Source organism: Ixodes scapularis, unplaced genomic scaffold (genome assembly GCF_016920785.2).
Source record: "Ixodes scapularis isolate PalLabHiFi unplaced genomic scaffold, ASM1692078v2 PGA_scaffold0__279_contigs__length_252992795, whole genome shotgun sequence".
Taxonomy (NCBI): domain Eukaryota; kingdom Metazoa; phylum Arthropoda; class Arachnida; order Ixodida; family Ixodidae; genus Ixodes; species Ixodes scapularis.
Genome location: NW_024609835.1, coordinates 30,306,477 through 30,330,573, shown reverse-complemented (window position 1 = coordinate 30,330,573; position 24,097 = coordinate 30,306,477). Strand labels below are relative to the sequence as shown.

Sequence of the window (24,097 nt, the reverse complement as noted above, 5' to 3'; positions counted from 1 at the left end):
CTTGCTGGGATGCGAGCAATTGATTTTGATTCGCCCAAGTGCTTTTGTACTGTTTTCCCCATGTTTTTATGGTAATCAAACCGGTTGTGGTAACATGCCCTGCCACCTGCGCGCTGCGCGTTGCGTATTTTTACAGACGCACAGACGGACGTTGCATCACAGATCATCATGAACTCCTAAAGCGTCTCCATCGAAAGTTGAAGTGTGATAAGATGCATGACATTTCAAATGTTTTAAGTCAAAACCTTTTTTTTTCTCTCTCTCTCTCTCTGTCTCTCCTTGGCCTCATCCTTCCATTTTATTCCGTGGATCACAGTGATCTGTTTTCCGCGTGCTGCGCTCGAAATTTTACATGAATAATTTTTATTCTAGAAAGTTCGTTGACAAAGCTCTTTTAGATTGCTATTATTTCACAACACAAATATGTTTGAAAATTAAAAAAAAAAAGAAACGCATTACATCTTATGTTTTTTTGGGCCGTGCTCAAATCTTCATCGGGGCACGTTTCTACACTGTTCGCAGTAGCTTCTTTTCAGTCGTCTTTTGTGCTTGCAGTATTTCCCAGACGCGAAATAGGGTTTCCGTATATTGCCTGACAGCAAAACCAAAGTAGTACCCGCCCCCTGCGTTAAAGAAAAGGAAACGCACAACATAATGCTTCAGGATGATGCGTTTGAGAGGACAAGGCAAACGGAGAAAAGAAACTAAAGTGCCTAAACAAAATGAGCTATTCACCATAGAAGCGGGACGCGAGCCCAAGATAGGACGCGGGTGGGTCGGGGGGGGGGGGGGGGGGGGGGCGCTTTGTAAGGAGGGACGATTTCTCTTGAATCTGATATTCAAATCCCGAAAAAAAGTCCCGCTCCTGAAAGAAATATCGACCATCAGAATAACCCACGGTGAAAAGAATGCAAGAAAAGAGATGTCCGTTGTTTCCTCCCAGAAAAAGGGTGGTTCGTCCTTGTTGCTCCGTGTATTCCATTTCTTAGACTTCTTTGCAGAAAGAAGCGGTAATGGAATTTCTTTGAAATGCACCTAGAAACTTACGTCCGCGCGTGCTCTCTTCTACGTGTAGCTAACGTTTCGCAGAAGATAATACCCCTCTTCAGCATTTTAGAAACCGGAATTTGAATTCTGATGCATACCGTTCCTTTTATATATAATTTTATTATTTCAGACTTTTCGAATCCAAAGGAAGCTATGAGGGATACTCGCGTAAGCCTGCTTTCCTTTCTCAGTGTTAGCTGGCAAACATTCTATTCATCCGCTGAATTGGTGCATTGAGAGACAGTTTGCCTCCTTTGTGTTGACGACACAGTACGAAAACAATTTCGACTCTTTGGATGGAAGGTGCTTCTATGAAGAGCTCTCATGAACGGCTGCATGGGAACCAATGGCACGTGTAGAATGACGGATGCCAGCATCAAATGAACGGCTCGTCTAGGCGTGCGCAACCTAAGTGACGTTCAAAACAACGTCCGCAATTTCTTCATTCATGCCTCAAAAAAAATCCCAATGAAATACGTGGCTACACTCTGGGGCGTCTGGCATTTGGGAGAGAAAATCACTGCAGTCTACGCATGGCGCTCGGCGAATGACAGGGCTCATAATATGTTTAGACTCCGAAAAACGGTCTGCGCTGTGGCACTGAGCGCGGGGAAACGTCATGCCCAGTGCCAAAGAACAGACTTTGTCTTTAGGTCTAAACGTATCGTCCTTTATGTTGTTCCTGTATTTATATTTTACCCCTACCAGCACGCTCTCCACTCCAAGTATTTATTTATTTATTTATTTATATACTTAAGGACTCCCATAGGGAGTATTGCATAAGGCGTGGCATACAATAAACATCAACAAAAGAAAGGTACAAATGTCACAAAAGCAAATTATGCATGTAAAATAGAACAAAATCGACAAGAAGATTAGTATGCCAACACAAAAAAACACAGCAAAAATATCTAGAACGTGATTGCACGTACTAATTCTTCAAATTCTAATGAGTCATGAGTAGTTACAATGTTCTGGGAGAGCCCGTTCCTATCAGAGGCTGTACGTGAAAAAAAAAATGAGTTGTGAAATGTGGTGTTTCTTGCCTTTGGTCGCTGTACATCGAGAATGTGACCCGCGCGACGGTTGCGGCATACAGAAATAACGATGTATGACAATCGGAGGAACGGGCTGTAAAACATATTGTGAAAAAGAGACAACCTAGTTAAACGGCGGCGTTCAGAGAGGAGGCGGAGGGTGGCACGGTCTCGAAGAGACCTGACGCTAGTTAAAGAATAATAATCTGAGAAAATAAAACGTAATGCTCGACGCTGAACTGATTCGATGTTATTGATGAGGTAGGCTTGGTGCGGATCCCAGATAGCAGATGCGTATTCCAGTTTAGGGCGGATAAGGAATGAGTAGGCAAGTTTCGCCTAAAAAAAACCTAAGGAGTGATTAGCAGAGGATATGGTGTGACTGATATGAATAGCCCAGGAAAGATCGGATGTAAGATGAACTCTGAGGTACTTGTAGGATTTAGTTTTAATTAAAGTTTTAATCATAATTACCATCCCCGTCATTCGCCGAGCCCTTCCGTAGACCGAAGCGATATGCTTTCAGAAGTGCTCTGCGGGAGAGCAGACACTACAGGTATCTTGGATTGTAGTTATGTGTCGCCCAAGCGTTACAGTAAGATATTCGAACTGGTAAATTGATTTGGGGTACGTCTGTCCATCATGTCTCTACTTGAAGTGTATGCTTACTTTCTGCTTCAAAACAGAATATATATATATATATATGTGTATGTGTAGGACACATAGTGATGAGGCATGTCGTCGACATAGTACAATAGGAGTCGCCTACAATCACGTTAAAGTTGTGCCCGTTGTAACATCTGACTGTACCCAAGTTCTATAAGCGGAAAATCGGGAAACTTTTGATGTTAAAAACAAAACAAGAATCATTTATATGCAAATATATCATAGATAATATTTTTTGTTTGTTCTATGGCTGCCCTGCCCAGCGCTGCCATGAGAGCAGTGTCGCGTCTTTGTGATCCACTGAAAAACATGGAGGCATATTAATCATTGTCGTGTCGTGCGTCGGACCTCTACTCCAAGGGGATATTCTCCGTTTTTTTTTTTTTTAAGTCGACTTCTTTCAAAACATGAAACAGGCGGGTAGCAAGCTAATTAGGAATTAGCCTTTTTCTGTTCATATTTTCTTTTTGCTATTTTGAAGTTTATACACAGCGTTTCATGGTTTAAGAATCTACGAAACTCACTAAACCCAGCTCTAGGCGTAACTGCGACGAACATAATTTATATATTATTCGTTTTCACAATGAAGTTTTGAGTAGGTCGAAGGATCATTATCACAAGATACTTGAGGGGGGCGGAATACGCGACTTATAATAACACTGCGTGGCATGTAAATTTATCTTTATCTTGGACTTGTTCTTTGCATTGTTTAGATTATCTCGGCCGCTCTGTGGTGGCGTTGCCTGCAGACGACAGGCCCGGAAACTTTGCGAACACTTATTTGGGAGTACTGTAGGCAACACAGCCTAAACTTAAAACAAGCCGTGTTCACATTTTTCTCGGTATTAATAAACGTCAGGGCGCTGAGCGTCTGACCTTATTATTAATACAAATATTATAGCAAATGTTGAGGTGCCGAAGCACTGATACTTATCTACTGTCAACGGCGCGGGGCGGGGGAGCCCGAGGTACGATATTAGGGAGTTTTAGAATAACGTACGCAATTTTAGCGCACGCTAGCGCTAGATTTAGCGCTTGCGTTAGCGCACGCTACGCAAGGGAGTTTCAGAATAGCGTTTCTCCGCCGCGACGCAAAAGCCTAAGCATCTCGCGCTTGCAACGCCACCAAGATAGTCACAATTTTTATTTCACACACGAAATGCTGTAACTTGAGAGAAAAAAAAAACTAATTTTTTTTTTTTTTTCTCTAGAGTAACAGTTCATATTTATTTAAAAATGAGAATGCGACACGAGCGGTCGACCGATCGTGTCCGCCTCCATTGCCTCGGCAAGAAAGGTCTCGTATACTGACCTTCGCCCACCTTACCTTCGCCGAGAAATGTTCGCGCGTCGCAAGCATCAAGTTGCCGGTGATCGTTTCCGACGTTATTGGGTTTTCCGAACCGAGTGCAATGTCGTCCCGTATTGAAGATCGCAGTCGCGATGATGCCGCCGACGTCGCGCTCACGACACCACCAAAGCGGCCGCAGCCTTGGTCCTTGGAACCGCCATTTTTTAACCCTGCTCGTCTTGGTTTTCGCCAACTTGTCATTACGAATCCACCTTAGAGGAGCGAAAAGACTGCGTACGCATGCAATATCCGAAAAATAGCGCACGCAAAGCACAAAACCTCTCTAGCGTTTGGCGCTTGCGCGGTGGCGACGACGCTATTCTTTGCGTACGCAAAGCTTCAGCGTGCGCTATTCTCAAACTCCTTAATATATTGAGAATCATATATGTACAGCAGTAAGAGCTGCACTTGATTTCACCTTAAGTAGAAGCGCAGTCGAAGGCTACAAGACGTGAAAACGTAGGCGCACAGGAACAGCATAACTCAAGATAAGAACACATTTGTTGTGCACTATTGGTTTGGCTGCTGATAGCACATTCTTGAAAATACGACGCAAGTCGTGACGTTGCGCTCTTGACGGTGCTTGATTAGTTCAATCGAATGATGGCGTCGGCTCCGCTCTGGGCTATGGCGACTCAAGGATACTCGCACGCCACGCACCAAGAACTCCTTTGTTGTGGTGTAATTTCAAGGAAAAAACGAGCTTTTTCATTCTCTCTCTCCTTCGCAAAACTTGATTACCTAACTGGGGTGTCGCGGTATCCCGCAGTGACGATATTTGAATTCAGCTAATAGATTGGACCCGAGCATTGCGTGAGCGCTCGACTTGGGCTCGTGATAATCGATAGCTCGACAAGCATTCGGTTAGTGGCCCGTGTCCAATCGCTGCAATAACGACCATAGCCGAGCTATAAAGATGTCTGAAAATCAGCGCGTGTCCTATGCTTTGCCAACCCCAGCGCGTGGCTATGATTAACATTGACAGCATATATACTAGGCTCCAGATCACGTGGCCAGTTATTCTGGCCGCGAGTTAGGGGGGTGAACGCTGCTCGTTTTTGAGTAATTTTTTCTACGACTTTGATTTCGTGTGGTGAAAAACGAACGGGTATTTAACAGGTCATTAACATCAAGGATTCGTTCTAAACGGTATTTGCGCAAAGTACACGAATAGCTGCATCGCCCCTTTAAGTCTGATCTCTATCAAGAATAAGAGCCAAAGGGGTCAATCAAGCTTCCTCGAAAGCGATAGGTCGCTACAAGTTTCGCGTTCCTACACTTGTTACCGCCAACTGATCCAATCACGAGCGAAGAAGGAGTCGTGACTTCACGTTTTTAGTTTTTGCGTTCGTGTTTGCGTTGAAGCTAGTTTTTGCCCCGCTTTGACCTAAGATGGAACGGAGTATGTTACCGACGGCACCTACATAAAAGGCCTTTCCACTGTTCCTTTCCACAGCTCTAAACGTAACACCATATGTCCGTACACCGCTGGCTATTGGCTGCGCCAACACGGTGACGCGAATATACTAAAAGCGAATGACGGAACGTGGTCACATTGACCGTTGACGAACTATTTGTGTGACGTCATGGGTGAGGGTAAGCAGACCGTGTCCGTGTCTACACTCCAAGAAATCTCGAATGCCCGCTTTCCCGCAAAACATTTTGTACAGCCAATTGCTGCTCGGTGAATGACGAAAATCAAAATACGCTTAATCCGCAAAAAAAAAGAAGAAAAAGTTTTACTATTTTTTTACTGTTTTTTTTTTTTTTCATCTATCCAGATCCATCTACTGTGTCGCTGTGTGCATGTGTAATATTTTTTTTTGTTTTTTTGTTTAGATACCTTCAGCAGAGATCTCCTTCTCCTTGTGTTTTGCTTCGCTACCTGCCGTAATGAATAACACTCTGGCGTAAGTCTCAGGGGCTTGCGTGCCTGGCTCAGGCACGCGAGGCCATGATGCTTACGCCGGCTCGTAACTGTAGGTTGAAAACCTATATGTTAGAAATAGATCTATTCCGTTCTATATTATATTGATTTGTTCAGCGACGTTCCACTATTTTGAATGCCGAGCAAGTCTTAGTTTTAATATGCGGAAACGCAGGGCCAGGCTTTGGCGGACGGCTTTTCCTAGGGCGCATTTCGTTCTTGGGCTTGCACCATGTCCGCTGGTTTTTCGCCCTTATCTGTACTGGTTTCTAACACGTTAATCGGGGTCCACTGTTCCATGGAGGCCAGCGGCTGCGCGCCGTGTCGGATGGCTTTCGCTCGACTTTTTCGCGGCTTGAAATCAAGCCCTCCATCTTCCGCGTTTTGTGTTCTTGATGTCGCTTTAATTTTATTAATAAGTACATCAACATACTCGTCGAAGAAGTCTGGCGATATTTGCTGAAATCAATCCGTAATGGCGGGATGAGCCTCAGGGTTCGAGGTGCTAATTAGTTTGCGGAATGGAAAACTGCATGTTTGAGGCTGTAGTCTGTCTTTCTTTCGAAGAAGTTTATTTTGGATTTTGTTTCATTTGCTTTTGTTCTTTTTTTCTCTTTTTTGCAGGTCGTCACCAGTTCAGTCCTGACGGAGAAAGGTGGGACTAGTTTTACTTGTTGGATCGGGTCTATTTTTCTCGTTAACAAATCTCTCTAATATAAATAAGAAAAATAAATTTTGCATCTATGGACGGCGAGTGCATAACAGGTTTTAAGATATCGCTTTTATAACTGCTAACTCAAGACGTCAACTGTAGGGCACACCGTATCGACCATTCTAAGGGGTGGACGGCAAAGAAAATGGCGCCGCTCTCGAGTCGCTATTTTATCAATAGGCATTCTACGTGTCTTTTTTGAGTGTCCTACGCGCAAACAAAATCGATTTTGAAAAAGAGAGGAAAAACAGCGTTTCTATATTAAACACCGATCTAAGATGATTCAAAGGAAATAGAATCAATCCTCTAACGGAAGGGGTTGAACCGATTGTTCACAAAACGCTATAACGTGGCAAGATGTCACTATGAAAGAAAACAAAAAATTGAAATACTAGTGTGAAAGTCAGTTGGTTAAAGGAGAGAGGGGGTTTGGAAATCTCGACAATTACAGCCGACTTCCTGCGCCCGATTACAGCCTGATAGGAGACGTCCTTAAAGTGTCCGAGGTTGAAGGCTTCGACACCTTGGCTGCGATTTGCCCCAACCGATCATGCGAGCAGACAAAGACGAAATAGAACTCGACAGACAGAAACAGAGGCTCGACGAAAAGAAATGAAGAGAGCGAAGATTGTTCCTTTCCACGGGAAGGTCCTTACGTTTACGCTTTGTTTCCTTCTTTATGAAGGTAAATTTTCACTGCCTTTCACCTTAACGTGGACCGCACAGAAGGCCGTTACGGTCGAGCATGCTAAAAAAGAAACCCTCTGTCAAGCCTAACACGCAGCACTTCAATGGCTGAGCCGACAGGGGGGCGGGACCAAGCGGCGGATTCTTGGCAGCTGATTGGCTGACTTGGCTTTGAGACCGCGTCGTAATGCAGACGATTGTGAACGCGTGATTAACTCAGCCAGTCTTCCATCCTCAGCCTCGCTCCATCTACGGCAGAACGAAGGGCAGACAAACCGTGCGTGCCGGAGCTCGATATCATTAAGGAGCGGGGGCAAACACAAGCAGAAAAGGACAGACAGGGGCATGTGCTCTCCACTTGAGAACCCCCTTCTGCAACTTCCCATTCTCTTCGAAGTTTCTATTTTTTTTGTGTGTGTTTCCACGTTCGGCAGAGCAACCGCTGCCCGAAAGCGATTTCCCTAATCGCAGGTCCATTGGAGAAAAATCTCGTCGACTTCACATTCAGATGAGTCATTCGTTCAAGCGGCGCGAGCTTAGAACGGAAACTAGTTTCGGCATATTGGGCTGAGTGGGCGACTGGAGGGAGACAAAGCGAGAAGAGAGAAAAAGGGAAAGACCGCCACAGCGAAATGTGCAGTTTATAACGAGTTTTTCCCCTTTTATAACGAAATTTGGAATATATTCTTCTGGTTCAATACGTTGCATTAGTCGCTCCATAAAAAAATAGGGAACGGAATGAACCAAACAATTGAAAACGCTCGCGCACGTTTTGCCTCCTTTTTTATATATCTTATTAATACCTGAGAAATAGCGAACTCTTCAGGAAAAAAAAAAAAAGATTCTGTCTTTGCGCTGCCTATACAATTCTCGATTCGAACAAGTGGGAAGCCTCAAAAAGAATATATCGACTTTTAAGCGTTTCGAGATTATTCTTTCCTTGGCTGCAATAATTCTCTGTTATTCTTGATTGTATTCCTATTTTATTTAATTCGATAAGTGTTTTTTTTTTTTTTAGCTAGTGGCGCCTTATTGCAAAATGTGAAATGAGTTCTTGTGTCCGATTGAAAACTGCCGAAGCTAGCTGATTTCCTTCGAGGGTTCGACGATTGATTCGTCATACACATAAAAAAAGAACTTAGTTATCATTTTTTTTTTTGTTTTATTCTCTCAAAGTTTCCTTATTAGTTTTGCGGAGGCACCGCTTCTTTCTCAATCGATTTGTCAGCGAAAATGCAACCTCTTATTTTTTTGCTTCGATTTGTTTGAAACTTTGAACTCCTTTAAATTTAATTACGAGTAGGAGCAGTTCAACTTTTGTTAGTATGTTCGTTTTCATGGAGCCAATATTAAAGACTGCCAATTTCGTCGACCTTCGCTTGTCCTTCCCCAATTCTAAAGGTCGGCGCTTCTGTCGTAGGAGCATGCGCAGATCGCAAAAACGAATTCACGTGGCGAACTAATGTTTTGGTCCTCCGTCTGGTGGCATTCGCATAAAGTCTGCTATATAGGAAGACACCGTAGACAATTTCCGACTTTGGTTTCTAAGTAACAAAATTTAGGGTTGCGAAACAAATTATGAAGCTGAAATATTTCCTGTTCGTACATCTAGAGAGATATGACATGCGATTAGCCAAGATGTATTATCTCACACCGTCGCCTAGATTCATCGCCAACCACAAACTTGGAACCCACTTCAGGTGTCTTCAGGCATAGCTTCCTGAGTGACTCTGGGATGTTTAGTCTCGGATATTTCATCAAGTATCTAATTCTTTTTTAGTGCAATTGCTACTATGTTTTAATGACCATAAAGCCTCTCTGGCAGAGGGAGGGGGAAGGGAAGGGGGGAAGGAGGGGGGGGGGGGGGGGCGACGCCTTTTGGCCACTGAGCCCTCATGGTAACCATGAAGTGATATCGCTCTCCCGTCGCATTGAATGATTTGATGCAAGCGAAACCAACGATTGATGTTCCGAGTGCACCGCGGGGCTGTATCCGCGCAGGAGCTTCCGACGAATCAAAATCTGAGTCGCGCACTCATCATTTCGTGCACGTCTTTGTGTGCAGCGACTTGGGCAGCGCGGGCTCGCAGGGCACGCCCCTGACCGAGAAGGTAAAGCCCGGCGGCAACGGCGCCATTCCGCCGGACGCTCTGTACACGTCGGCAGGCAAGGCCAACGGAGCCAACACCAACGGAGCCTCCAAAGGCACGTCCAGTACCGAGAACCCGCAGTACGAGAACATGAAGGTGAGGACATCGCGCAACCTTCTGACAGATACTTTAAAGATTACTCGATACTTGGCCGGGAAGCAGTTCCCGGTTCCTTGCCATGACCTCCAAGTCTACTGCGGCGACAGTTGTGACGTCAGGTGACATCACAACTGTCACACTTTATCTTCACAATATCGTGACAGTGTGAATCGCCGCAAATTAATGTAGTGGAGAAATTTTCCCGCCCAATTTCACGGACCACGACGCACCTGCATGAAACACACGCAGGATGCGCTGCGAAACCTCTTCATTAATGACTATTGCCTTAAAAACAAATGTCGTTGAGCATCTTCCGACTCTGGCTGTTTCAACCGGTACTTGGCAGCACAGTAAAGTAGTACTCGTTTTCCAAACGCGGGTTACCATTCTGGGCAAAGAGATATTTCGAATGCGCAAGGGGTATATGAAGCGAAACAGTCAACCCTCGTAAAACGTCGCAATACTTAATAAAAAGAAAGTGTGGTTTTGTTTTCGTTTTACCTGCGGTGATACCATGGCCGCTTTTTGGACGTTAATTTACTATGACACATAATTGTCGGAAGAGCTGCGATTTGGAAATTCATCCAGAGGTTTTCTGCTTACGAGGATTGGCGGAAAGTGGGGCGATTTGGATGTGCGACATCGTGCTCTATAATCGCTGCATTGAGCGAATAATTTTCGTGCCACTTGCTCTACAGTCGCGAGACTCTGTATAAGCCGTCGAGTGAAGTTCCACAGGCTGTGTGGCACTACGAAATTTTCCGCCAAAGTACGTATTGATTCTAGAAAAAGAACCAAGGAGAGCTTATGTGACGTCAAAGAACCTGCAACTACTGTAAAGAAATAAAATAACAATTCTTTTGATTCGCCTGGTTCTAACTGACTTTTAAAGTTGAGCGCAGTTGTGACTCTTAAAATATTTTGCTATTCTGGCCTGATTCTGTACTTCGTTTCAGCTTAAGTCCAGACGCAGCCGATGCTACAAGCGCGATCATGTGGCCCAGAACATTGCTTCCACTGTACGAGCGCCTGTGCTTTGAAGGGACGCTGAAAGCCCGGAGTTCGCGCTTATGTGGCATCGGTTACGTCTGGACTTCAGCCGAAACTAAGTACACCCCTTCCCGGAGTTGTCCAGCTAGGACCCTTCGCAGACTTCGTGCTGTGCTGGTGTTTCTGTACTGCACGCATTTAGCGTTTTTTACTACTTAAAATGCTTGCCCCTCTTATCACCGCCTCCCCCCCCCACGCACACACATCGCTTTGTGATATTCCGGTTCTACAGTCTCGGGCACAATATGTCAATGTTTCTTCATCAGCTCGCCCGAGAACGCAGCAATCATTTCAATTAAAGTACCGTTTTCGTTTTTGAAAATGACCGAACATCCTAAAGGGCAAATCAGACATATGTTTAGGATGCTCGAAGTATTTTCTTGCTCGTATGTGCCTACGTAAAAAGCTGTTTAAATTCTAGATGAAATCACCTCATATCCCAAGTAACCTTCACTGTTCACCTGTAAGATTTCGAAGACGGGTTGTGCAATGCTTCGACCTCGTCTCGCGTTGCCAATGCTCCTATATGTGCCCGAGTGTGTGCGCGCATTTCCTTTTCGTCCGTCTTATATTTAGCTTCTACACGCTTTCGAAATTTAGCTTTAACGAACAACCGTAGGGCGCTGGTGCAGCAGCTTCCGATGGTTTACGAGGACTTTTTCGACGGGCTTAACGCAACGCCCGAGGGCGTGACAGAGTGTAATCTGACAGCTGTTCGCAAAGCTCGGGTGTATGAGCTCGTTAAAATTTAACAGGCGAAGGGGAAGTCGCGTTTGACAGCTTGACGTTTATGTCAGAGAGCTGCACCGATACTTAATTAGAGGGAGAGGCTTGCCTTTTCTTTTCATCGAATATTCCTAAAACCGAAGCTTGTGGAGTTTTTTTTTTTTTTTTTCGTTAGCCGTTCACCGTACGACTTTGACACCAAACACTGTGGTATAAGAAGCCCGGGTATAGACGTAGAAATAACTTATGGAAAGCCCAGCGGAACCCTAAGGATAGACTTCTGAAAAGGCCAGGGGTGACTTAAGAGGCTTGGATTCCTTGGCCCTTAGGTAACTAAACTGTAAAAAGGCGTCTGTGAGTTGCGCTTTCTGCAGGACACAAGAGAGCCAATAAATGCGAAAAAAAGATGTAGTGAATTACGTAACTCAAAATACGAATAAACAACAAAACTTCGATGCTCGCAGGTACAAGGAGCAAGTGAAACTTCGAATCGCTGTCCCTTTGTCAGTGGTTTAGGCGTTACCGAAAAAAAAAAAGGAACGAAATACGTTACGCGTTACTTGCAAATAAAAGGAACACGTGACTGACCTACATTACCTCAGAAATAAAAGAAACGGGTTACAGTTACCGTTAGCGATAAATATTAACGCACGTTACCTTGTTAATTATTAATTAGAACGTTTTACTCTTCTGACGTTACAGGTAAGTGTAAGCGCGACGTATTTCTAGAAACGTTATATCCATCCAGACCAGGGTGTAACATAGAGAGGTGGGGAAACGGCCAATAGAAGCCTACCGCAGCGCCGTGACCGGATTGTGTACTCGTCTGTTTGCGGGTACCCCCGATTTGCGACAGATGGCGCTGCGGCGAGAGGAAAAAAAAATTGGAATCGAATGTGCATGGAACTTTATGGGAGAGTGCGCAAAATAAACCGAGAGCATGACAGTCCTCCATTGAAAATCCACGAGAAATCATTTCCGTCAGTTTAGCCGGTCGCCACCGGTCGCCCACCCGGAGTGAAAGTTCGCGGTGCTCCACATAGATGGCGCCACAGAAAAAGAGAAAACCGACGGGGACGCAATCCGGTCGCTCATTTGGCTCTCGTTTCCCCAACTGTCTATCTTACACCCTGATCCAGACACTGAATATATTTACCCTCTCTTTTTTACTGTTCCGCCCAAAATACTCACGAGAAAACCGGCAAAGAATAGCGCAAAAAACTTCCAAATTTATACGGCTTCGCGGCTAAAAGCACGAAAAAATTAAAGTGAAATATTTTTAAATCTTGCGAACAATACGTAACGAGTAACGTAGCTGCGCTACATGTTGCTCGAAGTACGTAACGTAAGTACGTTACCCGTTCCCGTTTTCAAAGTGTAACGATTACGTTCCGACATCACCGGAAAACCTAACGTGTTATCGGTAACGACGTTACTTGTAAGGTGTTATCGCAAACACTGCGCTTGCGCACACGACATGTTTTGCTCTTTAATCGTATTTTCAGCTACCTCAATCTACAGGACCATTTCCTTGTTCGCAGCGACTGGCTAACCTCCGCGTTCTGCAGAAAATTGAACTCCCCGACTATTTTTAGGGTCGCTTTGTATAGACCCCTGTTCCAGAGATTCTGTATTACGTCAGATTTCTAATGTTCTGCAAATATACCACAATGAACCAGAGCGGAACGTTTGGGGACTGCTTCGATCAGGCTCGTCGTGGAGAGATTCTGACGGCGGCTCCTATCGAACCGGCGGTCTGTTTGCGGCTGTTCGGCGCGAGTAAGCGCGTTGTTCCCGCGGCTAATGGCCAATTACGCGCAACTAATCGCCGCACTCGCTTATCTTTGGGGACCTCGTTACGGCATTCACCATGCGGGCCTCGACTCTATAAAGACGTCGGCAAACTCGTCTATTGGCCGCATCCCTTTCGATTCGCCACTGTGTTTTCTGAGCTTTGTCTAGAGCAGTGCGATGGTAGGGCGCGTTGTGTGCCGCGTGGAAACAGTGCAGTCTATCGCATCGTCAAAGACATAGGGTTTAAACGATTGTTAAGGCGGAGTCAAGGGCGAGTCGGTGGTTCGCTGTAAAGTAACGGACAGCTTAAAAAACGGAGGGCATGGCTCCTTGTGCTTACGCTGCTTGCTTCGCTATTCGGCGCTCGTATCGGCTAACGATGCAGTATCATTAGCTGCAGAGCTATAATTAAAGGTTCGGGACACACCACGCCGTGCGTTTCTTAAACTGCCGGAAATTGCAGGAAGCAACAGCGCGAAAGTACGAAGAACTCTAGACTCGTGAAACATAGAGTTGGAAGCGAAGGCGATTGGACATCGGCGAAAAGAAGCGCGGCGTCATCGTCGGAAGAGAAGCCTTTTTGTGGCACGCTCCGCGAAATTCGGCCCCCACTGTTTGACGAGTCTAGCGCTCCAGGACAACAAAATAGGCGTACGGAAAGATAACCAAGGGCTTCTTCGAAAGCTTCTTTTACATGAGCGTATAATTTGCAGGGTCAGCTCTTGCGCTTTCGGTTCCGATTTGGGATGTGGCATCGATAGAGCGCGCAGTCGCCGATTCCACGCTCCACGTACAGTAAACCAAATTATCCAGCTATTAGTGACGCGCGCAACCAAAGGCGTCGCTGCGGTCGTCATTCGCGATTGGCCACACCATTGCTTCCAGTATACTGATAATGCCAGCTCAATCGCCGGTTGATGGCGAGGCAAGTCCTGCCAGTCACAGCGAGGCAAATCCTCACTCCAACCGCTCATTCACACTGGAAGCGGATCCGCGTTCGCAAAGCGGTTGCGAACGCGGTTGTATAAAGATCCAGTACAATTTCACGCGCACTCGATGACATCAAGTGTGCGTGCAATTGTACTGAATCTTTATACAACCGCATTCGCAATAGCTTTGCGAACGCGGATCCGCTTCCAGTGTGAATGAGCGGTAAAACAAGCCTGCCCGTCTATTTACCCGCAAAACACTCAAAGAACCAATTTCTGCAATCTACGAAATCAGTTCAGCGAATGATGAGGCGGGACATCTGTTTAGACCTCAAAATTAAGTCTACGCTGTGGCATTGCGCAATGCAAGCATGACGATTTGCATTTCGTAATGCCGCAGCGCATACCACATTTTTAGGTATAAACGAATGTTCTGCCTCATCATTCGCTGAGCTTATTTCGTAGAACGCAGAGATTCGCTCCTGAGTGTTTTGCGGGTAAGTTGACTCGCAGGCATTTTTAGAGTGCTGGTTGTGACGTGACGAACGGAAACCACAAGAGGGTGCCACCGAAAACGTCTCGGCGCTGATACTCTGTTTCATCTTAAGCCCAGACGCGGGGGACGCTCGAGATGACAGGACCGATCAGACAGCATCGAAAGCGCGTATCATGGTGTTCGTCATGTTCAGCGCGTGTTCGATCATCGCTGAACCAATCATAAACAGAAATTGCCCAATGACTTGTGTTTTTGATGCTTCTATCTTGGTCCCACTAGCTCGTAGCGTCGGTTGCGTCTGGACTGAAGCTGAAACGAAGCATAGTTTGAGTACGTCACCGCTGTCGCCATGCGTCCTGGGAACTGTAGTCTTTCTACGCGAGCGGAGTACGAGACGACTCGAGCTGTCTTGTGCGGGGGCGCCTACCTCTTGTAAACTACAGTTATGGCCGCGTCACGCATGCGTGGAAAGCATAGTGCGCCGTCATAACTATTGGAGCGCAGAACGAAAGCTCATGTTGCAGAACCCAGTAATCCTGGATTCCATCTCCACCCCTGCCCGTTTCAGTCTAGATGAACACCCGTGAGCAATATAAAGGTGAACAGCCCAGTTCTTGTTTTTGACGCTCCTGCAAGTTTTGGAACAAGCTCTGTTCCAGAAGAGGGCTAGAACGCAAAGTTTAGACCCCAAGCTACGTATACCATTTGAGACGTTGAGAGTTAATATAGCTTTAGGGAGCCGTAAACCAGGCAAGAAACCAGGTAATATGTTTACCTTCATATTGCCGGCGGGCGAACATCATACCGGCATGAGGTCGTGCACCAGTACTGCCTGATGCAAGTTAAAAAAAAGTGGAATATTTCGCCCGCAATGTGCGAAGAGACGAAAGCGATAGCCGTAGCATAGTCGCGCAATTCGGGTGGAAGGATGTCGTTCCGTATTTGAGGACGGAGGTACGGCGTGGTTCATAGCCACGTCGTAACTGTCATAGTTGGCGTCGTGGATGCCACTGACGGCCGCCTCCAGTGCTCAGTTATCCGTGAAGTAAGTGGGTAAGCGCGGTGAGAGTTTCTATAACCATTCAACATTACTCGTAGCAACCTGTCAAAGGGCGATTTCGCGTAACGTGAGTAATGTTTGAAAACAAGTATTTTAAGGAGACGAGACGGAAGACCCTCCTTTCGAAGCGTCGTTGCTGGCGGTATGCCGTGGCTCCCCATCTCCGCGCTGCGCGTTTGACTCGCAAACCCAACTTTTCTGGCCTCGCGCCAACAGCGGAGAAAAGGGTTTTTCCGTAGCGGGGACGACAACGGACGAGGTCGAAATATCTGCAAAGCGTTGCCCCTAAAGCTATATCGCTTAAAACAGCCTGGCGGTCGTACTGTGCAGGCAACATTCCCCACCACAGTGGAGACAGCAGATACCCACTGGAGCTAACGTCCCCCTGTCTACAGATACACACACCACAGTTACTCTGTGTCTGCTCGACGTAATAAACTATTGTCTCGGGCAGCTGTGAATGAAGGCGTTCTAAACGCTATAAATGTAGAATGCCCCTTGCAAATACCAAAGAGAAAGCTAGCGTTTAACCACCTGTTTCTATTAGCTCTCTTACGATCCAAATCACTTTTGATCGTACTTTATAGTACTTCTATAGAGGGGACTACACAGCGAGTCTGTAAGCCCAGCAAATCCGATATGTTAGACAAGCCATGGAAATAAATATGTGGAGCAGTTTTTTGGAGGAAGGTTCGTATTTTTGAAGGATTGGGGAGCCCCAATATCCGCTCGTTTAACTTCAGGTATCGTCATAAAGGGCAGGTGTGTTTCGGATTTTAAGGAGCTCTGTGTTTTCTGAAGGAACAATTCTGCACACCTAAAGCCTAAATTTTTCTAGCAACTTCAGACGGGTTCGATATCAAAAGTTTGTAAACTTCCTTTAAGTGTATGTGTTTGTCTTCAGGCTGATTGGCTAACTCAAGTACCGCTTCCATGTTTTCGGTATAGACTCGGACATCCATTAACGCTATCGTTTACACAGATTTTGCATAAACAGACAGCGCAACACTGCTGCATTTTCAGAATGGCCTATGGATGCACTGCCCCGCGATACACTGGCTACGTTAATCGACAAGCAGAGGTCATAATTTATTTAGCTTACCCAACGATACCAGTTGTCTGTATCCTAGCCCAGAATGTTACTCTGTCTCCGTAGCCAAAGATGTCTACCCCTACTTGCCACTTGAACTACACTACAATTGAAATGTTGTCCAGATCACCTTTCTCGGTGGCTAACCAGGTTTAAGAAGGATATGTGATTGTTATGCGGGCGTGCCGTGTTACAGCGACTTAAGATACTACACAATCTGAGTTGGGCGTGAACCTTTATCGAACTGTGGAAAATGTAAAAAACGTTTTGCTACTCTTGGGTCCCGTTGAGAAACAAACCAGTTGTGCTTGCACTGAAACGAAAGTACACTGATTTCGGACCTAACTGGACGGCAATCCTCATACCCATAATCACCAATGGTTTGCCTGCTGCTTTCGAGGTTGAAGTTTTCTGTCCACCTCATGGCCACCAGCATGCACGCGCGCCTGACAGCCTGCATTCGGGCTGCTAAAGCCAAAGAAGACAATCAATGTATATTCTGCGCCTGCTTCAGAGAAAGATAAACTTATTAACAAAATATTTAACGGGAAAAATACCCTTTTTCTTGATGAGACGAACGCTCTCAGTACTTTCTGAATTTATATTACACTTAGGACCACTGAGAGTAATCATGACTGGTTTTCCCTCGAATCAATTCAACAAATCATTGGGGCGATGGGTATTATGCTTCAATGGCTTCGGGGATTTGGTTGCCATAAGCAATGGATTTGAAACCTCAATTGCAATAGACCCTTTTTAAAAGTCCGCGCCATCGCCTGTTCGCCATCGCTCGATCACGTTTTCTGAGCACCTATTGGAAAGTAAGGGTTGTGTCATCGTCCGGTGGGAACTCTGCTTAGCTCGGATTGGACACGAGTGCTGCTTCCGCGTTCGGCGAAGACTCGGATCCAATTACACGCTCATTTGTTCGCCCTTTTCGTTGGATAAACGAAGATTTGAAAAAGGACGAATGATCGGCTTTAAGAGTGTTTGCAGCGCAGTGCGCATTCAGGAGCTTCTGAGAGTGCCTTTCGCAACCGTTAACCTAAGTATCGATGGGGAGGGTCGGTCCATGAATCGACAGAAACAAATGGTACCAGTGCACCGCTCAGTAGGGAAAGTAGGAGCAGCCATTAGCACCCTGTTTAAAACATTGGTGCCCACAAAACGTAGAGGTCCATCTAAGGGGCAAAGCGCCTCGTTGCATATGACATTGAATAAAGCAGGTTTTTTTTTTTTTTTTTTGTGTGTGTGTTATCTCGAGACTGTTTTGAAGATTTAATGTTGCATCAAACTATAGAATAAATATATATTTTGCTTTTCTCGCTTTCGATTCGCGTGGCTTTTTTTTTTTTTTTTTTTTTTTTTTGTGTATAACGATTTTTTAGTATAAATGTATTTGGAGCATCTGCTTACCCACAAACCACTTTGGAGAGCCCAGCGCTGCAATTTGCGGAGAAAGCTCGACAGATGACAAGGCTTAAGGTATCCTTTGACATAAAAAAAAAAAAAACCTGTGCGCTCTGTGACGCTGAGCATGCCGTATCAGCATGACCAGCGTCAAAATGCAAAGTGTCTCTTTTTTCTTCTTCTATATTCACTGACAGCTAAAGGAACGCTGGGCGTGTCCTATTTTCTTCATGATTCGTGACTGGTTCTTAGACGTTCTTGTGGGCTGACGTCGTAATCTAATCGACTGCGGAGCGGTAATAAGATGCTCGGGATGGTGACTGTAGGTATGAACGCAATTTCAGCCTCGTCATTTACCGAGCCTTTTCCGTAGATCGGTGCAATTGGTTATCCTAAGTAGCCTACGGGGAAGCAGACGCTAGATATCACTAAGAGCGCTCAAATGCCCTTGGTGATTCGTGAGGTTCTTTTGCACAGAATGGGCGGCCCGATCCTCCTCCGAGGACAGCCGACGGCAGCATCGTGTACGCCAGCCTCGACCTGGGTCCGCCGACGGCGCACCCGACGAACGGCGTCCGCCCGAACCCGGCCGAACGTACCGAGTACGCCGAGCTCCAGTTCCAGCCGTCGTCGGACCACGCGTCGCTGTGAAGTGTGGTGCCTCCCACGGGCGGCAGCTGTTCGGGACTGCCGAGACAACGTCGGCAGCGAGAAGTCTTCGGGTGTACTTAGGGAAGGAGCCGAGACCGTGGCTGGAAGATGGCCGTCCATTCTCAAACCGTCTCGCCGACGTGGCCTGTGCCTGCCGATGAACTCGGACTCGTTAGTCTGCCCAGCGATCTCTGACAACGCACACGGACTACAAAGCGAACGTGCGTGAAGCTGGTGGTGCGTGACGTCGGTACGTGTCGGCGCATGCGTAGCGCAGCTTTCACCTGCAGCTGTCGTCTTCGTTTCGACCACGTCCCGTGAGAACGACGAACGAGAAACACCGTTCGCAATTGTTTTATCCACTTTTTAAGCGTTCTACTTTACTCTAGACCGTCCCGGATGGGCCGCAAAATAATGCTTTTGTAGGCAATTGAACGAGCGGTGCTTGCGTAGACCAAGGGCTCTAAGTCAGACAATCGGCGAGAAAAGTAGGCGAAAGCGCCGACCTTTCCGCCGAGTATACGACTTGGAGGCCCAGGTCACCGAACGACTGGTTTTGTTTTTGTCTGCAGACTAAACTTCGTTCATTTTCGTGCTAGGGGTACTAGGCTATTGGCAGCATGCACGCTTAGATACTGTTTCCCACAGGTTGTGTTCAACGTTGTGAGTACACGGCACCGTGGTCGCGTTTTTCGATGCGCTTTCTTTTGCAGTCATCTTCAAGCGAGACCTTGGTGCACGATGAGAGCGAAACTGCGGGACAATGCAAACGTGGGTCTCAAACTGCGACTTGCGGCTATGCTGTGTCATTTTGCGGTTATTTTCCTCAGTTGAAGGCATGCGGTGCAAAACTAACATGTTGAAGCGGGCTATTTACTGCGCACGATGTTTGAGATGAAAGATAAACTAATTTGGCCTGGGCCAGCGATTGCTTTTCACAAAATCCAGCGATTGGGTCACTTTTCTTGGCGCAGTACGTGTTCGCGCTGTTGCTTTTACTATGTTGTTTACTCCGTGGGGGACAGACTTTCAAGTTTCATTTTTTTTGCCCGACAAGAAATGGCAGGTTGACTTTTGCGTCTCCCGTATCTTCAGTGTGTAAGAATGATCGGTTGTTTATTTTTTATTGTGGAAGACGTTGTAGGACAAACTGCATTTCCAGTATCACGTTCCATGTGTCTTCAAATCTTATTTTTATTAATATCATTCTTTCTTATCTTTCAGGAAGTCGGTCCTTTCCTGTATATTTTTGTACGGTCAGAATTTTACTCTCTCGCGATGTTATTTCTTCCTGTATATGGTATACTATCTCATGTTTTGTTGTAGCGTCACGGTGAGAGAATTCCAGGATGTTCTTTTTCTTACTTTTAGTATACTTTTAGTGTACTAGCGTGTTGTGCTTTTAAAATTAATGGTTTTATAAGTGTGTATTTTTTTTAGCCGAACAATGATAGTCAGCTTCCGATGTGCCTACTTCCTTGACCACTGGAGAAACATTGGAGAAAGTGCTGGATGTAGAGAGGTTCATTTTTTGCGCTCTGCTCTACACACAGGTATTTCAGCTACGCAAAGACTATGAGAAGTCTTTTCCTGGCGAATGGAAGAAGAAACTAGTTTTAGGTTCTTTTCGGCCATTTGTAGAGAAGTGACCCATTCACTTGCCCTCTTCCGTCCGTCATTACAAAACGTAGCATGAGCGAGATAATACAGCGCACAGAACAAGGAGGAAGAGAAAAGGTCAGGAAGAACGAAAAAGCGCTGATAAAACAACGCTCTTTCGCCCTACCTGTCTTCTTTCTCCGTGTTCTGTGCGCTGTTTTATCATGTTAAGGTACCAACTGGCTCAAATCCCTACTTTACTTCCAGACGTAGGCACACGTTGATCGAGATCGATGCATTGATTGGGTGTGTGCAAGAGCTGGGTTACCCTTCGCAACGCACTGTCGTTCGATCGTTGCGTCGCGTTGTTATTACGTCGGAAAAACGTCTGACGTCTAATTGTGTGTGTAGAGTGCAGGTTGACTTGGTACAACACAAAACACTGAGCTTTGATTTTTTTTTTCTTGCTTTTCTTTCGTAGCTATAGGCTCTTCTAAAAAGACTACTGCAGGCAGATGTGGTAATGTCACACAGCGACATAGGTTGTAAAAAAGTATTCGTCGTGGCCAAGTTGTAAAATCTTCAATACAAAAAAAAATATAAACTTTTGTCTTTGCGTTACTATGTGTGGTGTGGTGTGCCTCTTATGGACAAAAACTAGACGCTTTTTATATTTTTATTGCCAAGAGAAACACTATACTTACCTGACCTGAAATTGTCTGATAGGAACGTGTTACTTCGGAGACTCTTAATCGCGGCGTGGCACGTTCTACCGTCTCGATATCTCAGGGGACTTTGGTGGATCTCTCCGCTATATCCTCCAATGCCTCACTAAGTGTCTACATACCAACGGAATGTTCAGAAACAGGCGCGTCTTTTAATGGGAGCAGTGGAAACTGTGCATGTGCAGAAATCGATTTATTGAAGAATGAGGCATGTGTGCGTACCCCGAGAACCAGAGTCAGTAGCTTGTCTTACGCCAACAAGACTCTAGATCTGCTATTCCACATACACACTACGTGGCACACATGCGTTGTACGAAATATCATATTACGTGTACTGTAACTCCCGTTCTATCCCTGATCCTTCCTCTCACAAGTCTCTCAAATATTTTTTCTTATTTTGGTGTTTGTTTACGATTTATGGATCAGTTTTCATGTTACGATATTATTTTTGGACGTGGTTGTTAGTTACGTCACCTTTGTCTTGTCTGCCGTAATTACTGTTTATGCGGGACCGTCAAGGCACGAGCCTCTTTCGTTAGAGTGCAACTCCCTTTGAAAACGAAACTAAAATAAAGGGCTGGTGTTTCTTTAGTGGCACGAGATATGATCACAGCCGTAATATTACGTCAAAGTGAAGCCGCGTACTCCACTAAAAGTTGATTTTAAAGATGGGACGAGCTGTTCTTCAGCGGGCAGCAAGCGGGTTAGCTTTTAGTCAAGGAACACTGGCGCAGCACCCTTGTGACGTGACAGCGCGGCTCTAGGGCTCATGACCAGTGTTGCCATCCGTCTAGCAGATAGTTTCGGTTTTGCCGTAGATGCCCGGAACCAAATTTTGAGCCGTCATATTTATAAAACTAGACACGTTATCGAAAAAAAATGTAATTTGGTAACACTGCTTTAGCTGAAAACAGTCGTAATCCTAAATTCAAAGATATTTACCGGAGTTGCCCTTTATTGTTCGAAATATTAAGTTTAGAAAAACTGCGCTACTCGAGATTGGTATGTGTACATGCCTCACAAAACCTTTATGCAAAAGATTGTTTGCCGGTCGTGAGTCCGCTTTTTTTACGTCACAATATTGCGCATGTGTTTGCGTGTTTGCCAAGGTGTCTGTACGTAAGTGTATAGGTTTGAATGTGAAGCACCGTAGCTCTAGAGTCGTTTAAGCCTGAAGTCAATCTTTAAACAGACACTCGAAGCAGTATGATTTTTGTTGATGTTTTTATTTTTCAGGGAGGCGTGAGCACAAATATCTGTAGTATTGTACTGCCGACATGGACTCCCAAGCACGTTTGTGTTCGTGTCAGTATGTGCGCATGTGTGCGTGTTTGTTGCCGTTGTCGAAGTTGATGATTGACTGATAAAGTGTCTTTATTTTGCCTTTGCGACTCACTCTCGCCATAAGGCATCAGTGAAGGCTATCATTGTTTATTGCTGCCATATTGCGTCGGTATATGCGTCACAAACGCATTTATTTCTAAGAAGCAGTACTTATCTGATTGCATTGCAGAAGGCACTTGTGTGTCGCGCAAGGAAGCAAGTCTACATCGAAGAATGCTATTGCTTGATGGTTGTGTGCTTGTCTGCACCAAGGACACCGTTTGACCCGGTAATAAAAGATTCTGGTTGTAGATGCATTACCAAATTTCTGGTGTGACTTTCTTTAGCCAGATCCATGTTGGCTGTCAATCTTTACAGAATAACCCTGCGGGTTCTGTGCAGATATATTTTTGTTCTTTAATGAAATGAAACTCTTTTTTTTTTCTCAACCTCTTTTTTTTTTATACAACTTTCTAATGAGGATATGGAGAATCCGCTGTGTATCATCAGGCCGTACCGTTGGATAATACCACCCCACGTGGTTGTGCTGTATTTATGTGATTGCTTGTTTCGTTGTCATCACTTCATGGCACAATTTGTTTATTTTTTTGTTATTATATAGTTACTCTCGTAAAAATGTAATTTTTCTTTGATCTGAAAACAGATTTATAAAAAAAATAATTAGTATCATATTGTCCGGTTTATGAAGTTTATTATATACTCTGTGCGGACTATCAGAGGTACGAATTATAGAAAATTTTGTTTTTATTGATCGCAATTTATGACGAGGCAAGATGGGTTTCGTGAATAACAGGGTACGTTAATGGTGTTTTGTGCGTGTTAAAAGTCTTTGTGTTATAATAAAGCAGGCATTTGTCAATATTTTTTTTCTTTACGCGCGTACTAGGCATTACGCACAGACTATTAACCGGGTGCAAAATATAGTCCCAAACGTATGGTATCTGCTTTGAAGAGGGATATATTCTAATGCGTTTATATAGTATATAAAGGAGGTTAGCTTTTTAATTCGAAGATATTAAAAGAGGAGAGTGAAAGTCACGCAAATGCCGACTTCACCATGCATTTAGCAGGCCCGGCGGTCAATCGACGAGGGGATAATCGTCAAGGCCAGTTTACTAATTAACAAAAATATTTTTCATTCACTTTTTAATAATCGGCTTTAGGGGTCATGTTGCAATTGCAGTATTGACGGCACTTTGAATTTGAGGCCAAACCTCTTCAAATAATTTACAAAAATATAATGTTATTTTAGATATTCATTGATAAATGTTCACGCTTTTTAGCCCGATTTAAGAATTGTGCGTAAAAAACGCGCCGCGAGCTCCACCCACAACGACGCTTAGAGTAGTCAAAGGGTCGTTTCAGAAACGTCATCGACTGCGTCGCCTGCGTACCCGGCAAAGACACGCTGCTGGGATAGTGACATGATTGAAGCGGCTACGTAACTCGGCGTCATTGTGGAGAGGGCTCGCAGCATGCTTTAGGCGCGCAATTTTTGAATCGCGTTAAGAAACATGAAAATTTATTATTTACTATTTAAACAAAAC

At 45.1% G+C, this 24,097-nt stretch overlaps 1 protein-coding gene across 1 annotated transcript in view; it reads left to right on the top strand.

Annotated features, from left to right (window-relative positions):
- The window catches only part of LOC8035533 (kin of IRRE-like protein 1), a 522,359-nt gene extending 499,510 nt beyond the window's left edge, over nt 1–22,849 (top strand). Inside the window, exons 10-12 of the mRNA XM_029974488.4 lie at nt 6,653–6,683; nt 9,493–9,673; nt 18,709–22,849. Of these exons, the coding sequence (XP_029830348.3) occupies nt 6,653–6,683; nt 9,493–9,673; nt 18,709–18,882 (386 nt within the window). The 3' untranslated portion in view covers nt 18,883–22,849. The remainder of the gene's footprint in view (nt 1–6,652; nt 6,684–9,492; nt 9,674–18,708) is intronic.
- The last annotated feature ends 1,248 nt before the right edge of the window (nt 22,850–24,097 follow it).